At 38.4% G+C, this 17,188-nt stretch overlaps 2 protein-coding genes and 1 long non-coding RNA gene across 10 annotated transcripts in view; all 3 read left to right on the forward strand.

Moving 5' to 3' along the window:
* LOC140859703 (uncharacterized) overlaps window positions 1-17,188 on the forward strand; it is a 134,673-nt gene that overhangs the window by 71,755 nt on the left and 45,730 nt on the right. The gene's annotated exons all lie outside the window — the stretch shown is intronic.
* On the forward strand, window positions 846-1,774 carry LOC140859758 (uncharacterized). Its single transcript, XR_012143485.1, has 3 exons — window positions 846-1,094; window positions 1,220-1,436; window positions 1,625-1,774. It is a non-coding gene; the product is annotated as an uncharacterized lncRNA (long non-coding RNA).
* LOC140851148 (uncharacterized) lies at window positions 3,560-7,044 on the forward strand. Its single transcript, XM_073242726.1, has 7 exons — window positions 3,560-3,712; window positions 4,096-4,359; window positions 4,546-4,620; window positions 4,926-5,099; window positions 5,186-5,292; window positions 5,911-6,245; window positions 6,760-7,044. The coding sequence occupies exons 1-7, from the start codon at window positions 3,560-3,562 to the stop codon at window positions 6,822-6,824; spliced, it is 1,173 nt and encodes a 390-aa protein (XP_073098827.1). The 3' UTR covers window positions 6,825-7,044.

A 17,188-nucleotide genomic window follows, 5' to 3' on the forward strand; every position in this document is an offset into this window, starting at 1 on the left:
TTCAGTTTTGTCCATCATTATTTTTCAATCAGCAGTTGAACCAGTGAAAATCATACACCTTAATCTTCAGATTCCTCGGCTTTCCTCCATATTAAATAAATTTGATGTGTTCAAACTGGTGATGAAGTTCAAGAAGCAAGCTGGCCATTCCTAGTGGTTTCATTCTTTGGCGGTGCATATGCTCTTATTCCATACTTTGTTCTCTGGAAGCCACCTCCACCAGCTGTTGGAGAAGATGAAATCAGTAGATGGCCTTTAAATTTTCTTGATTCAAAGATAACTGCTGGGCTAAGAAACTCCGATGCACATAACCACAATATGCTTAGTAAAGTTGTATACAAATTTTTGTGTACATGAGTGATACTATAACTTTTTTACATCAAGCACATGCATAACTCATTGATTTTAACCATCATTGAATTACAATTTGAAAAGGTTTAAGTGACAAACAAAGAATCCTAATCATTCAATATAGTTTCTGTAAAGCGTTGCCTGAAAGCTTTGGTATTTAGAGTTTTGGTCATTGATAGTTTGAGATAGTGGAAACATGCAAAATTTGTAGGTGAAACTTCAATCAAACTGATCGGATTGATGGTTTATATGCTGAATAGTAACTCCATTGCAAACCAGATTTTACTTGTTGCAGGCTTGGGCCTAACTATGTATGCTGGTTTAGCTTATAGTGATGTGTGGAAGGAGTTCTACCGATACTTCAGAGAAAGCATGTAAGTATCATGACATACTATTGGAAATTTCAATTAGGCGTACTCTCATGTGAAATCTCAATTTTTTTCATTCTTTAACTTGCTCGACCAGCATTTTAACCTAGTAAAGACACAGTCAGTTTTTTAACTAGTCAGCGGCTCCTGTTCAGCTGTTCTACAGAACTGCATCAAATACTTTACAAAAACTTTTTGAAGCTGGGAACTTCTTTCCGTGAAGTCAACATCAGAGTCCATTGACCTCATGTAAAAACTCTGGCATTTACCTATAACATTTTCTTCATTGCAGATCCATATTACATGCATTGATTTTGCGCTATGCTCAGCCTTCTCACCTTTTTGGGTCTATAATGATATGACTGCAAGGAGAAGGTAAACTGAACACTCTGCACCCATGCTTCTTTTCATAATATGCTCAGAAACCTAAATGTTTTAAAATAATGGGAAAAATAGAATGGCTTTCTCATCAAAGAACTCACTTGTTCCCCCTGTTGCAGGACCAGTCAAAGTTCTTGGCTTTTGCTAGTGGCACTTATTCCAATTCTGGGGCCATCCTTGTATCTTCTCTTGCGGCCACCTCTTTCAGCACTACCTGTGAGCACCCCCTCAGTCATAATTGAGAAAGAGTGATCTGGATCCAATTTCCAGCATTTGTTTTCTGCATAAGCAATAGAGTGAACCAAGTATAGCTATAATTGGAGACTGGAAGAGAAGGTAATCCATCGTTCTAACAAAATTGTCATCATAATATCCCAACCTCTGCTCAAAAGCCGATTTGAAGCAACCCCAACAAAATAAGGATTAATGATGTAAACTTATTATGTTTCACGAGTTTTTTTATATTCATAAATGAAAAGAAGCTGGAAGTGATGATGAGCTCGCCGGACTTGGTTGACAATTAGGACTGTTGCTTGCGACTCTCTCGGCTCAAATGATATCACTGAAATCCACCATTCTATTGCAGTGCGGTGCTCTCACAAAGCTCAATGCTCTAATGCGGAAACAAATATATCAGACCCGATGGCATTTAGGGATGAATGTAGACCCGTCGGGCAGGGATAATCATTTTGAGATCTAATAATAGCTTCTTGCGACATTACTTTTGGTAAACTTTTGAACTATTCTTGTGTTATTAAGCACGGCATACAATATATTACAACTGCATGATTTTTGTTTGGTTTATATTTTAGAGTAACAAACTCTGGTTTATAAGTTGTAGGAGCATGCGCCAGTTTTCAGTTCAAGGTAGAATCATGGGGCATCATTTGGAAGTTGTGAAGTTTTGAGTTAAATATTTCCACTGGCACTATTTCTGTTAAAAAAAAAGAAAAAAAAGACAAACGATAGTCGCATTTGTGGTTTTTTTATTATTATTTTTTAAGGGAGGTGTGAGAACATGATTCTTCTCTCTTTTTTTTTTCTTTCGTGACTACAAGGAGTAGTTGAGCTATTGACAGTGCAGTATAGCAGTTATAGAACAACAAAATATAGTTTCCTGCTGCCATACAAACAAAATTGCAATAGTTGACAACATGGTTGAAAATGAATGGGATATGGATTGGATATCAATATATCCATATCCATATTTATTTTGTCTAATGAATACAAATATGGATACGAAAATTATTCGGATATAAAAATTTATATTCATATTTATTTTAAATATATTTGGATACAATTCTAATATTGAAAGTATAGATATAATTATAAATGTTACTTCGATAATAAACTTTATAATTACAAAATCAAAGATATTACTAAATAAATGTTAAATAAAATTAATAATATATTTATATAGTTATATATTTTTTAGAAAAATTAATAATTATTATGTAAAATTATATAGATTATATATAAATTCGAATATTCAGATATGGATTGGATAATTGTTTATCCATATTCATATTATTATTATTTTTTAATTATCCATATCCATATTCAGATAGAAGAACATGATTCTTTGGTATACTGTATGGACAACTTAATACTAAACTCATAGCTCTTTCTTCTGAAATGCGTTGCATGTTCCCGATGTACCTTTCTGTATACTATTTTTACTCATTGTCTTTTCCAGGGCTGGCTGGGAGAGAGAAGTAATTCTCGATTGACATAAATCTGATAATTGCAGGGAAAAAAAAAGGAATAAGATAAGAGGAGCTAGATTTGAACTAAGTCATTTGCCATGGCCTGTTAGCGAGCTTTTATTCGGCTTGAAGTAAAGAGACATCGAAACCCACTCTTTTAGCACATCCACATCTCCAGACAAGAAATACGGGCAGAAATTGCAAAAGAACAGAATCTTTTGACGATTTTAAAATTTGTAATAACATTAGTTCCCTATAAATGAAACTTAACCACAAGAATTACACTTAAACAGAACAAGAAAACTAACCGAGCAGGTCTATGGACCAACCAACTGGTAGACGTTGTAAACATCCTGAATGCGTGTCCAACAAGACATCGAGAGGTTTATATCTTGGTGAATTACAACCTGAAAACATCTGCCCATTCAGCAAACTACAAAGATCGTTAGGTCTAGCTTGTTTCACCCCATTATTCAAATGATTTGATTCACTTTAGACATTTTTCTTAAAAAAATTATTTCAATTATATCATTATACATGCATAGAAAGCTTCAACATAGACTGACAACTCTCTATGAAGCCAGAACATTCTAAATATTTTTTTCTAGCAAATGTAAGTATATATTTTTTTGAAACATGAAAAATTGATATTGGCTTGATTTGGGTGTTCACCAGCGGCCATGTTCCATCTGGTGATCCATGGAAGAGTTACAGGGTACTCGGCCAAGGGCTCCTCAAGGGAGCACAGCCGCAATGGTGATCGAAAAAACAGGGGAAGTAGACGGAGGTGTGATTTGTGGACATGGGGAAGAGACAGCAAAGGAGAAGAAGACCGGGCTTTACCTTGACTCCGGCGGTGCTCTCCAACGTCGATTTCCGGTGATCACAATAGATGAAACCGGCAAGGTCAAGAGGGAAGAAGAGAAAGAAAGAGGCAGAAAACAGGGTCGGTGGTCGTGATAGAATCTTGAAGGGAACGGGATGGCCTTGTAAAGGCGGAGGCGAGCCTCGCAGGAGATGGAGTCTTCTTATTCTTCTTCCTCAATGGGTGGGACGTCGTGTATGGCAGGTCGGTACGTTGCTGCTTTGTAAAGGAAATAAATCGTACGTTGTTGGTTTGTGAAGCAAGATATGGAATTTATGTTGGGACTAAGCTTTATCTCATCTTTTAAGATAATGCACGTATGTCATGATGCTAATCAAAAATCCAATAACGTAATCGTGTATTTTTTTTAATGGGGCAATAAAAAGTTATACATTACCAAATTCGATATGTGTTTCCTATTTAGATATTATTGTTTCCTATATTTTTTATATTTAGCACCATCTTCCTCTATTTATATAAGCCCTCTATCCGCTTATCCCTTCCCTGGTCGCTTCCAACTTCGGGCGCCATCTCTGGCTCTTGTTCTCTTGCTCTTTCTCCCTCCCTCTCCTACTCAAAGGGCGGCGGTGGTGATCATGTCGGAGATTCAGATAGGGACTTCTTGGATGAGGACTACCGACCGCTCCGTAAGAGACCGAAGAAGAATAATGCTCCTTTGCAGCATCCGGTACAACACTTTTTTCACTTTTTTTTTTTTTATATCAAATAATCAGAATTCTTGGTTGAGAGATACTTATTGAGATCTTGAATTATGTTATTGAATTATTTGCGTTTTTTTTTCTCTCTCTCTATTCACAACATCTTCTTAAAACATCTAACATAACTTTCTCTGTTCGATTTGCCTGACACGAAGCCTTCTCAAGCTACCAGAAAGATGAAACCTTCAAAGTTTCATGCGCCTACCCGTTTGAGAATCGGAGCTTGGGAGGTAGGAGAATTTGATTCTAAAGCTTGACGTATTGAATATTCAATGGAATCAATGCAATAAAATTGCTATTGAACTTTGCCTGAATTATAGCTTTTTTTCACCAGAGGTCTGTACTTGATTATGTAGAGTAAAATACTAATCATTCTTGATTGCTACTGGTTAGAGCATAGTCAAGAATACAAACTCAAGATTTTTCTAATTGCCCTCAGTAGAAAATCTTATGTGCTTTGTTTGCTTACAAGTAGTTCTTTATCAAGGTGGATAAAGATTTGTCTGGTGGCTAATTGACGTACCCTTGTAAACAGCATGTATCAAGACATGAAGGTGATCTAGAGGCTAAGTGCTACTTTGCGAGACAAAAACTTATTTGGGAGTTTCTTGAAAGTGGCCTGAAGAGCAAGATTGAAATTCCATGGTCACATATTAAGGGTCTAAAGGTAACATACCCTGAAACAGGGGATGGAACCCTGGATATAGAGGTAATCTTATATGAGCATCAAGAGATGTTTTCTAATGGCATAATGTATCAGTTCTCTTAACAAAGCTTTCTGCTTGTTTTGTTCAGATAGCTACGCCACCTCTTTTTTACAAAGAGACCGATCCTCAGCCGAGAAAGCATACCATATGGCGACCTACAACAGATTTTACTGGCTTCCAGGCGAGTATACACAGGTGAAATTTTATCATCCTAAGCTGGTTAATGCTATTAAGCATCAACAGTCTGATTTGCATGTAAAGCTAATGATCTATTCGGTAATTGATAATTTTAAAAATATAGTGTTTATTAATATGTTTGTGCATGTATTGGTGCATTGAAAACGTAGCTGGTGCCTTATTAACAAAACCAACCATTTATGTTTCAACTTTACTATTAAAGGGGCATGCAAGTAAAGAAAGCAGTGTTGGTCTTGACTTTTCATAGACGCATGAGTACAAAATGATAGAATTGCACGCAACCACTGAAAATATGCACTAGTTTGTTCTTTGTTAAGCAGAAATTTTGTTTCATACATCATGTTTTCCTTTCATAAAAAGAGTGAGTGAATACAAAACAAACTTGCTTTGTACTCATGTAATTCTTCAGTAGATAATCAGATCAACTTGATATCGGGAGCCATTTATCTCACCCGAATTTCTTCAATAATATCTCCACCCACTTCAGGAACATCTACAAGTTTGGTTGGTGGTAATTTGATTGATATTTTCACTTCCAATGTTGTGGTGTACTTCCATAGGAGGTGAATAGCCTAATGTTTTGTCTAACACTTATCAACTTCTTGCTTGAACTAGGCACTTTCTGGAGTGCGAACAAGACTCGTTAAGGGAGAATATGGACAAGATTTTCCAATGCAGTCCACGTTTATATTTTCTGAGTCAACAACCAGAAGATGAATCCAAATCTCCATACTCTGAACCTCAATACTCTGTTTTTGCTGATCAACTTCAAGGTAAAGATCATGCTTTTGATAGTATGAAGGATGGTAATGGATCCACCTTCTCAGAATTCTGTGTTTCTGGTTCGCATTTGTGTGATACCTCATCAATATCCATGAAGAGCATGGTACCGGTTTCTGTTGCGAGTGTACCAGATCCTGTCTCACAGGAAATTCCTTCAGCCAGCACAGGTAAGACTATACCAGCTCTTGGCATATATGACGCTGAAATTGTATAAATTATCTGAACAGCCATGTTTTCTTCAATCTTTTAAAAAAGAAAACTCTGAATGCTTTTTCTTTCTGTTGTTCATTCATCTTGAATGACTCGTGACAAATGACTGGTCAAGTCTGAGCATCTTAGAATACATGCTTTTTGCATTCTCATAATAATTCAAGCTTAATTCTTTGATGAGTGGTGATGTTCTTGGGTCAGAATTTATAATAGTGTCACCGATACAGATGTCTGTTAAGATGTCAAAAATCAATTACTTTAAATGGAGCATTCTAGTTGATTTGAGAAACTTGATGAAGGATGCTAACACGTTTATCTGTAATCTAGCTCATAGGGAGCTCCCTTGAATCACCAAGCTCCATATTGTTGTGGCAGTTTTTTCTTGTGTACTGGGTTTGCTTGCAGTATTTTTCATCAGCATGTTGTTTCTTATTTCTTGAATATTTTACAAAACATCGGTTGTTGCTTCAGGAATGGAATCCCAAGAATGGAGTAGTGCCGGTGCCGCAGAGGAGTCGGAGGAACCTAATTGGTAGGATCAGTCGATTTGGCCAACCGCAGAGAATAAGTAATTAAATTAAATTGTTCATTGGATGACATCCTCCTCCTTGTAAGATGGCATTCTGTGGCCCAGATCATTGTGATAAATATTTCACCATGAACTGACGGAAAAATCAAATCAAACAATGCATTCTATATAATTGATTAAAAACTTTGAAAGCTTCATGATGCTGGTTGACAACTGTGCAACATTCATAGGTGGCTATCTTTATAGTTGTTGCGTAATGGTTAAATGAGGTTCATGAACAATGTAATTATACTACATTTTCGTCTGATAGATTTTTTTTTCTTTTATTTTTTTGTTCAGAATAACCACATTTATACTACCAAGCTCCGATGCCAACAGGATCACCCATGGATTGTGAATTGCGCAAATAACTGAACTTCAGATCCACATAACAATTATGCCATTGCTTTCTTCTTAATCAAAATTGATGCCATCGTAGACCGTGATAATCCATCACCACCATATAGAATCAGAAAGAAAGAAGATACACGAAAAATGATCCCTGCAAATCAAGGGAAATTAATCAAACAACCAACAAGCAGCAAAGGAAGAAAAACACGACCCACAAGTGAACGATTGGTTATGGAGCAGAAGGTTAATTGATTATTCTAATAATTCTGGCTCTGGTTATCAGTGTCATTAGCTCTGATGATATTTTAGGGGAAATCGTGAGTTACATCTGGTGCAACAGGACAACAATTGCAATGAAAATGAGTGCATGGTGCTGATTAGGAAAAATGGGGTATATTGCTTTTGCTATGTCATTGGTTACATGCACTGAGAGTTTTTTCATAAACAAAAAAGAAATGTACATTGTCTGTGGCAATATATCGTGCTTGTTATATTGACTTACAGAAGCCATGCTACATCCCTCAAAAGTGAGCCATCCACGTGGGCATAGAGAGGTGGGCCACAAAATTTCAGAAATTCGGACCGGACTTCTAAAACAAGAAAAGAAAAAAGACTCGAAAATTCAAAGGTTGCATCAGAATGTAATCATTTTCCACACAGTTACGCATAACCAGTTAAAAAAAGACCAGTTTATTTGAATGTATTGCATAGTATCAGCAGAACCTCTTGAGAATGTATAACAACACATACTTTACTGCATAGAATTCTACAAGAGAAGATAAAATGATGAAACCATAAATAAATTCCAAGGATGTAAGAAAGAATAGAAAAAAGTAGATGCAAAATTGATTATTTTTGAAAATAAGCAAAAAAAAAAAAAAAAAAAGCACTTGGGCATTGGAAACCCGGTGAAGAAACTCTTGTGGCAGTTGTCAAGAGTTTTTATGGTCAACTGACCCAAAAACATTGGTGCTGTAGTCCAATAAGCAGTCATGTGTTCCCCCGTAGAATTTGATGCCAAGAATCCGAAATCCTTCCTTTCCTGTTACACCCCATATCTATATCAGAAAATAACTATTATTCATCACAAATTTTGGAAGATATATATATATATATATATATATATATATATATATATATATATATATATATATATATATATATAAATATAAAGAAAAAGGAACAAGTGAAACAGACTGAGAGCTCACTTTCAACGTTACTTGTTCATTCTCGGCAAGAATTTCCTTGGTAAAATATTCAACACTCATTTTAGCTTTAAATTGTTGTGTGAACTTCTCGTATACCTATATTGAAAGGTGAATAATTCAGAATGGAAATAACACTGCAACCACGTACATTAAACCCAGCATCATTTGAACATTCATATCATGAACATGTAACATTAACAAAAAGAGAGAGGAAACGTTACCTTTCTTAAGCCCATGCTTTCCAGAAAGGTTCAGACTGTTGATCAGAAGAATCACTGTATTTCAATTTAGTAAAGTCTTGATCAAGATAATCCATGAGATAAATTTGAAAGGTTGAAATACAATGTGGATGAAGCAATCTCAGTTGACAGTTAACCTGAGACCATCCTAGAGCATCCAGGATCAAAAGGATGAATTATATGGTAGCCATGAGTATGGATTTTGAAATATTTTTTTGTGATAATTCGATCTATCTAGACATCGAGAATCATTGCTAGATGGTATCTCGATTAGTGCAGGAATTGGTTCCTGTGCTACTGGCTTAGTGTTTGAACCTATGGAGTCACGCACACAAGTCAAACAAAGTAGGAAGAAATTGACCTATGTTTATATGTCCAATTTGAAAGTACTTGATTTGATTGAACATATAAGCTAACTTGATTGAAAATTGAGTTATGGATAAAATGAGATTAAAGAGTTGACTATGTCTAGCTAGCACTACACATGGGGTTCAGGTTCAATTCCGGGGATGAACAATTTCTATCTATGATCCATGAAATATATGAAAGTTTGGATTTAAGTACTAATTAATTTTAAATTAGTTTTGAATTAATTAAATAAGTCTAAAATTCAAGTTAGACTTAGTACAAAAGTCCTAAAGAATTTAGGATTGACAGTCTTTCAAAATTATTTTGAACCAGCTTCGAATCAGACCTATTTTGGATGAGATATGAGTATTCCTACTTGCACTAGGAATACCCACTCATGAAGCATGATCAAAAATTAGTTTGGTGCTTATTTGTGGCATCCCAAGTGGGTGTGGAAGTAGGTGCAAAGTGGATGTCATAAGTGATGGCAATTATATCTCATGTAGGAGTCCTTCTTTCATGAGTATTGGACCAATTCAAATCAAATTTGAATAAAAAGTCCTCTCATTGGGTCATGAGAATCATCTATAAATAGAGAGAGTCTCTACCTATAGATGAGAGAAGAGAATAGAATAGCAAACAAATCAAATTGAAAGAAGAGAAAAAGAGAGAGAGACAGGCGTGTGAAGAGAGAGGTCCTTCATCTTCTACATCTCTCTCTTTGTTGCCGCCTCCTCTCCTTGGGCATGGATCCTTCTTGAGCATCCTACCTGCTGATGTGAGGTATCACATCATCACATCTCATCCTTCGATTGATTGTGTATGCGAAGCCAATTGGATTGGAGTTCATCCTGCTTTTCGATGGCGTCTGATGTGCAGCGAAGTAGAGGGTCTGCATATCCAGGCCTCTACGAAGGTTTATATCAGATAATTTAGGATTTGATCTCTGATTCTGCTATGATTCAGATAAGAATTTGATCCTTAAATAAGTAGAACATTAGAGAAAATTTTTAGATGCAACCTGAGCATTCTGGAGGAAAACTGTTCCTTTCTCTTCAACTGGTATCAGAGCAGGCCTGAAATATATGCATGTAAAATAGAATTTTTTATGATTATTTATATGAGATATAATTAAAATTTTTTGTGTGACATTAAATCTCATTTAAATCTATTTATATAAAATTTTTGATCTGATTTTGATTCGATTAGAGGTGCCTAATCAATGGTTGATTGAGGTTTTTATAAATCTATTATAACAGAATTCTGTTGTTACTGAATTTTTGATGAAAAAAATATGAATTAAAAATCTATTTTAAATTTATTTTAATAAAATTTTAATTTTATTATTTTTTTTATGAAGTGAGAATTATTTTAGTTTTAAATTGAATCTGTTTCGATGGATATTTAGATCTGAATCTTATCATAATTCAGCACTATGCGAAAATAGATTTTATCAAAAATTAATTTCTTATGCATTCATATTTGCATCTAATTATTTTTTTATTCTATATCAAATCTAAAATTGATATTTTATAATTAGTATAAGATAAATTTTAGATTTAATATGATATATATGATACATCAAATCTAATTGGGTTAGATGAAAAACATAATTGATGAGATCAAGGATATGTTTATGACATAAAATAGTTTTGTCAATAATTGTATGTTGATGTAATTATATATGAAATTAGATTTCAGATCTTAATAGCCTAGTACTCAGATTGATGAGATCACCAGACCGTCCCTCTTGAAATTTTTTACTTACCTGAAGTTTTTGCAACGAATTGCATATATTAATAAGACTTCCGGTATCCAATACCCAGATAGTAGTATTACAAATAAAAAAATTATAAGATGTTATCATATAAATACCTTGTAAAGCAACCAATTGCCTCTTTCTCTTATTCTTAGGCATGCTTAGGTCAAATGAGACAGTGGGAGGATAATTGAACTTAAGAAGTTCAAGATCTATAAACTATCCTATCTTAACCTGTGGAGTATCCATAAGTTAATCCTCAACCAGATGTGCCCGTGATGAGGCACGACAATGATACACACTTTCTCACCGAAAGGTCAATCCGAATGCGTAATGTACCACTCAAATATGGGTTTGTCATTGAGAATAACTATACCTATTGTTGGTGCAAAAATCTGCTTGCGTCAGAGAAGTTGGAGTCGAGGGAGTCGCGGTCGCCGTCGGGACCTGCAAAAGAAGTCTCAACCGGAGTTGGGGTTGCTCCGGGAAGACCCTCCGACGCTCAAGTCAGTTCTCTGCCTCAACAAGAATGGAGTGCTCGAACGAAAATTTTAGTAGAGTTTTGGGATAGAAATTAGAGCTTAGAGAATAACGTATCTGGGGTCACCCTTTTTATAGACGGAGGGTGCAATGGACTAATGGCGACGTGTGTAACCGTCTGTCAGTGGGCCGTTCAGAGCCAAGAGGGGTATGTTACGAAGAGTTGTGGAACGGGATCGTGGCCATCACCGGGATACGCCACGTGGAGTCTGTTGCGGGGAGTAGAGCGGCGTCCGTTGTCGCGACTTGCCAGAGGGTGGAGGAACTGCGCGGTATCCATCGCAGAAAGTGGAGCAGAATCGTGGTCATTATTGTGGTCTATCGGGGAGTGATGGAGCCGCACGGAATCTGTCGCAGGAAGTGGAGCAGAGTCGTGACCGTTACTGCGGCCTGACAGGGGGTCCAGGCCTGTCGGCCGAAGTTCGGCTGGGGTGTCTGGCGGAGGGAGGTGGCTAACTACCCATCTGAGAGGAGCTCGGGATCCGACTCCCGTAGGGGTTCGGGCGAAGTCTACCTGCAATCGAAGTCGGAGATGAAGTCTGACTCCCGTAGGAGTCCGGATGGAGTCTACCTGCAGTCGGGGTTGGGGACGAGATCCGACTCCCGTAGGAGTCCGGACGAAGTCTTCCTGCAGTCGAGGTCGGGGATGAGGTCCGGCTCCCGTAGGAGTCCAGACGGAGTCTACCGGCAATTGAATTCGGGGACGAAGTCCGACTCCCGTAGAAGTCCAGATGGAGTCTACCTGCAATCGAAGTCGGGGATGCAGTCCGGCTCCCGTAGGAGTCCGGATGGAGTCTACCTGCAATCGAAGTCGGGGATGAAGTCCGACTCCCGTAGGAGTCCGGACGAAGTCTTCCTGCAGTCGAGGTCGGAGATGAGGTCCGGCTCCCGTAGGAGTCCGGATGGAGTCTTCCTGCAGTCGAGGTCGGGGATGAAGTCCAGCTTTCGTAGGAGTCTGGACGGAGTCTTCCTGCAGTCGAGGTCGGGGATGAAGTCCGACGCCCATAGGAGTCCAGACGAATTCTTCCTGCAGTCGAGGTCGCGGATGAGGTCCGGCTCCCGTAGGAGTCCGGACGGAGTCTACCTGCAATTGAAGTCGGGGATGAAGTTCGGCTCCTGTAGGAGTCCGGATGGAGTCTACCTGCAGTCGGGGTCGGGGATGAGGTCCGGCTCCCGTAGGAGTCCGGACGGAGTCTACCTGCAATTGAAGTCGGGGACGAAGTCCGGCTCCCGTAGGAGTCCAGATGAAGTCTTCCTGCAGTCGAGGTCGGGGATGAGGTCCGGCTCCCGTAGGAGTCCGGACGGAGTCTACCTGCAATTGAAGTCGGGGATGAAGTCCGACTCCCGTAGGAGTCCGGATGGAGTCTACCTGCAATCGAAGTCGGGGATGAAGTTCGGCTCCCGTAGGAGTCCGGATGGAGTCTACCTACAGTCGGGGTCGGGGACGAGGTCCGGCTCTTGTAGGAGTCCGGACGGAGTCTACCTGCAATTGAAGTCGGAGACAAAGTCCGGCTCCCGTAGGAGTCCGGATGGAGTCTACCTGCAATCGAAGTCGGGGATGAAGTCTGGCTCCCGTAGGAGTCCGGATGGAGTCTACCTGCAATCAAAGTCGGAGACGAAGTCTGGCTCCCGTAAGAGTCCGGACGAAGTCTTCCTGCAGTCGAGGTCGGGGACGAGGTCCGGCTCCCGTAGGAGTCCGAACGGAGTCTTCCTGCAGTCGAGGTCGGGGATGAAGTCCGGCTCCCGTAGAAGTCCGGACAGAGTCTTCCTACAGTCGAGGTCGGGGATGAAGTCCGGCTCCCGTAGGAGTCCGGATGAAGTCTTCCTGCAGTCGAGGTCGGGGACGAGGTCCGGCTCCCGTAGGAGTTCGGACGGAGTCTTCCTGCAGTCAAGGTCGGGGACGAAGTCCGGCTCCCGTAGGAGTCCGGACGAAGTCTTCCTGCAATCGAGGTCGGGGATGAGGTCCGGCTCCCGTAGGAGTCCGGACAGAGTCTTCCTGCAGTCGAGGTCGGGGACGAGGTCTGGCTCCCGTAGGAGTCCGGATGGAGTTTTCTTGCTGGTCGGACGCCGGTAGAATCCCCGAGGGGTCACTCCTGACACGAACTTCGGCTGGGGGGGTATTTTATACCCAACACCTATATATTATTATGAATAATATTTTCTTGACCTATTCGAAAAATGTTACTAGTAGAGACTCTGACAATTGGCCTAAAATCTTGACATCCGAAATCGACTCCCTGTACATCAACTAAGTGTGGACTATGGTTGAAGCACCTATGGGTATGACCCAACAGGATGCTATCAGGGATGTAATTCTGAATTTTTTGCTTTTGCCACACACCATCTAGAGAAGATGTCTCTGGTGGAAGGGTAAATGCATTTATGAATTTTGGTTGGAATTGAGGAGATGGCACCTCTATTTTTAATGAGATAGTCAAAATGTTTGACTTCATCAAATATAGATAAACCATGTGTGTATGCAAGAAGATAGGTGGGAGTCCCACTAACTTCTTGGTTATGTATGTAGGTGACAAATAGCTTTTTGGGAAGGTAGTCCCGATATTGCACTCGATGAATACTTATCACAAAAGTTTTTATGAAAAAAAAAGACTTGGGTTAAGCATCCAATTTCTTGGCATCTATAGGGATAGATGTAAATAGATGATTAGGCTTGTTCCAATCTAAGTACATAGATTTAATATTGAAAGGGTTCAACATGAATGGGTGTAAAAATATTTACTTACCCATACATTCAATGTACCAAGCCTGATGTGAATTATGCCTTGTGTATAATCATAGATTTCAGACTGATCCATCATAGGATCTTATGAAAACTGTGAAAAGCATTCTCAAAGTACATGAGAAACACTAGAGGAGTAGTGAATTGGAAGAGTTCCAAACAACAAACTATATTTGACTCAGTTAATTACTATTAGTAAAGATTGCTTAGAAAAATTGCCTGATGAAGGGTTCATCATTAAGTTGGGTGTCATCTCATCAAGTATCCACACACATCCTAGGTACTTTCACCTCATTTATGATTTGATCATAAAGTGTGTTAATATTAAGAACAGTGTAATAGGACCAGTTCACTAAAGCTTACATAGCAGCAGTGCGATCGTCACCCTGATTGCATGGAATCAGGTATAGGTGCGATTGACTTTAGTGTAAGTGGGAGATTGAAAGAATTGTGCTTACAAGTCAATCGCATGGGGATGCGATGGAATTTTTCTTTATTATCTTTCTGCTCATTTGCATGACATTAGTTATTTTACTTATTTGAGGTATTATATTTTATCATTTACTTTATCATTTTTATATGATTATGATAAACCTCTTAGATTAGGATAATGATTTTAGGGCCATGATGAGATCATGTCAGTGAGATCTAAAATTTTAATAGTTCTAATCTAAAATATTTCAATCATTGGATCATTGAGTCGGAGATCAATGACTCCGATAAGACTGGTACATCCTATGTATGCTCGATGGAGAGGATGGTTAATCTCACAACCACTTATATGGTGATACTAATACAAGAATGTAGGTGCTCATTAAAGAATGAGTTCACTGAACTGATCTATAAAAGAATATTTGATGGAGCCTTACAGCATGTCAACAGATGGTTCTTCAGTGGGAGTAGTGCATGTGATCTTTTGACCTGAGATCACCATGGTACTTTGTGTGTATGGATCCTTACTTTGGTTTATTCCCAAGCACACCACTTTGAGATGTATGTGGGATATTTTGAGTATGGTGAAGAATGCATGGAGATTGTGAGTGGTCAATAAAGAATCGATCACTCCTTATAGGAGGAGAAAACATCTTATGTGATCTCATAGGATGGTGACTCTGAGAGTCTCTGACCAGAGCAGGGATGAATAGTAGAAATATTTTTTATTGGTTCATCAATCGAGTCATCATCATTAGATCGAGATATATATGGTTAGATATTTGGGTCTGACATATTTTCATACCCATAGCCTTTTCGGGATGTTGCATGATCGAAGGATTGAATTGCATGATAACTCACTACGGAAGGACAATTTTGATATTTTTATCAAATTTTAAATTTTTTAGATAGTCATGACACGTTGCTAGATATCAATCTTGACTTATAGATTTGATAGAATTAAAAAAATTTAATTCTAAAATTAATTAGGAAGAATCCTAGTTGATTGGGACTCTTGAGCTGACCTAATCCAATCAGATTAGGATTTCATCGAGAGTTTGGATCTACTACTGGCTAGATTTGAAACCCAATGGATCACATACAATAAAAATTTAGTCTTGATCTAATTAATTTAAATTTATTATAAATTTAATGGGTTAATTAAATTACTAGCACATGAATTAATCCAAGTGACCAATTGAGTTCAGTGCAAAGGTGTTTGTGCTTACCTAGTCTTGTTGTCTTGACCTAATGTGATTAGGTTTGAACCATCTAAATTTTTTAGTTAGTTTTATCTGATTTTGTGGAAGTGTTCCACATAGAATCAACCTCCTCCACATCAAACCACACGCATATTAAGTGTTGGCATCATATTTATTTTGGTAATTAAAAAGGAGAGTCCTTTTTTCTTACTCCTCTTAAAATCATTACATATTCCACACATTCTATTAATTTTGTGCACCATTAGATGGTGCCTTGGGATGTGGGAGGTGGAAAAGGAGAGGGAGTCCTTCTCTTGGAAGGAACTCCATGCCAAAAATAAGTTGGGATGCCCCATTTATGGCATTGAATTGAAGAGTCCATTTCAACATGGACTCTTATTTCTTTCCATTAATTTCTACGTGTTTGTTAATTCCATGTAACATCAAATTTCTCTTGGGATTATGGGTGCAGAAGAAGAAGGAGAGTCCTTCTTTTGGAAGGAGTTTAAACACCACATTTTAATGGGATGCCACATTTTTTGATTGATGTGGAAGAGTCCTTAATTTTATGGACTCTTGAATTCTCCATGCCATTCCTCTTATCCCACGTGCCATATGATGGCGTTATATTTTTTCTTGATAGAGGAAGAGTCCTTCTACCAGTGAATCACCTTTTATTCCACACCAACCCATTGTGTTCTACGTTAAAAATTGATTGGGGTGTGTAAGGAATAAGGGACGCCAAGAGTTGGCATCCCATGGGATACCCCCTTATTCCCTATAAAAAGGGGGTGCTATTCCTTATTTTGTACATCCCTTTTTGGCTGGGTTTAGGTGTGAGAATGAGAGGATAAGACAAGAAAAATGTTTGAAAAAATTATCAGAAAAGAGAGAGAGAAAATGGAAAGAAAGGGAGAAAGAAAAAAGAAAAGTATGAGATACTTGTCCTAAAATCAAATTGTTCATGTGTTGAACATAAAATCTGATTAGAGTGTGATTTGATACTTTAGAAAAGGATTTCTAAAGTGGTCCTTGTAGAGGTCATGAAGGCATACAAGCATTGGTGCATCCTGTTCTTGCGAAGGACAATCGGCAGCGCACTTACGAAGAAGGGTACAGCACCATGACGAGTTGGAAAGAGCCCTGATCAGTCCTGTGTGGATCACCGTTAGAGAATTTTTGCTTTGGAGTCTCATGGAGATCTCAAAATCATCAGTTTGTGGTCCTCATGGTGGTATATGACTTCTGGTCTTCTCCTCATATGCTTGATTTTGTAGTTTGATTGTAATCATCAAGGGGTTCCAAGGATTTTTGAGTTCTAGTAATTAAGTTTAATTGTTAAATCTTGTTTTCATTTGTTGAATGCATGTTAAAAATTTTGAAATATATATTCCACTGCATCACCGAAACCCATCAGAGGAATGATGCTACTCAAGTCCAAACTGGGTATAATTTTTCGATCGCGTCTCGACCGTCCTCATACCCGATGCATTATAAAGCAAATCCGCCTTCA

The sequence above is a fragment of the Elaeis guineensis genome, chromosome 8 (genome assembly GCF_000442705.2).
Source record: "Elaeis guineensis isolate ETL-2024a chromosome 8, EG11, whole genome shotgun sequence".
In the NCBI taxonomy this organism is placed as follows: Eukaryota; Viridiplantae; Streptophyta; class Magnoliopsida; order Arecales; family Arecaceae; genus Elaeis; species Elaeis guineensis.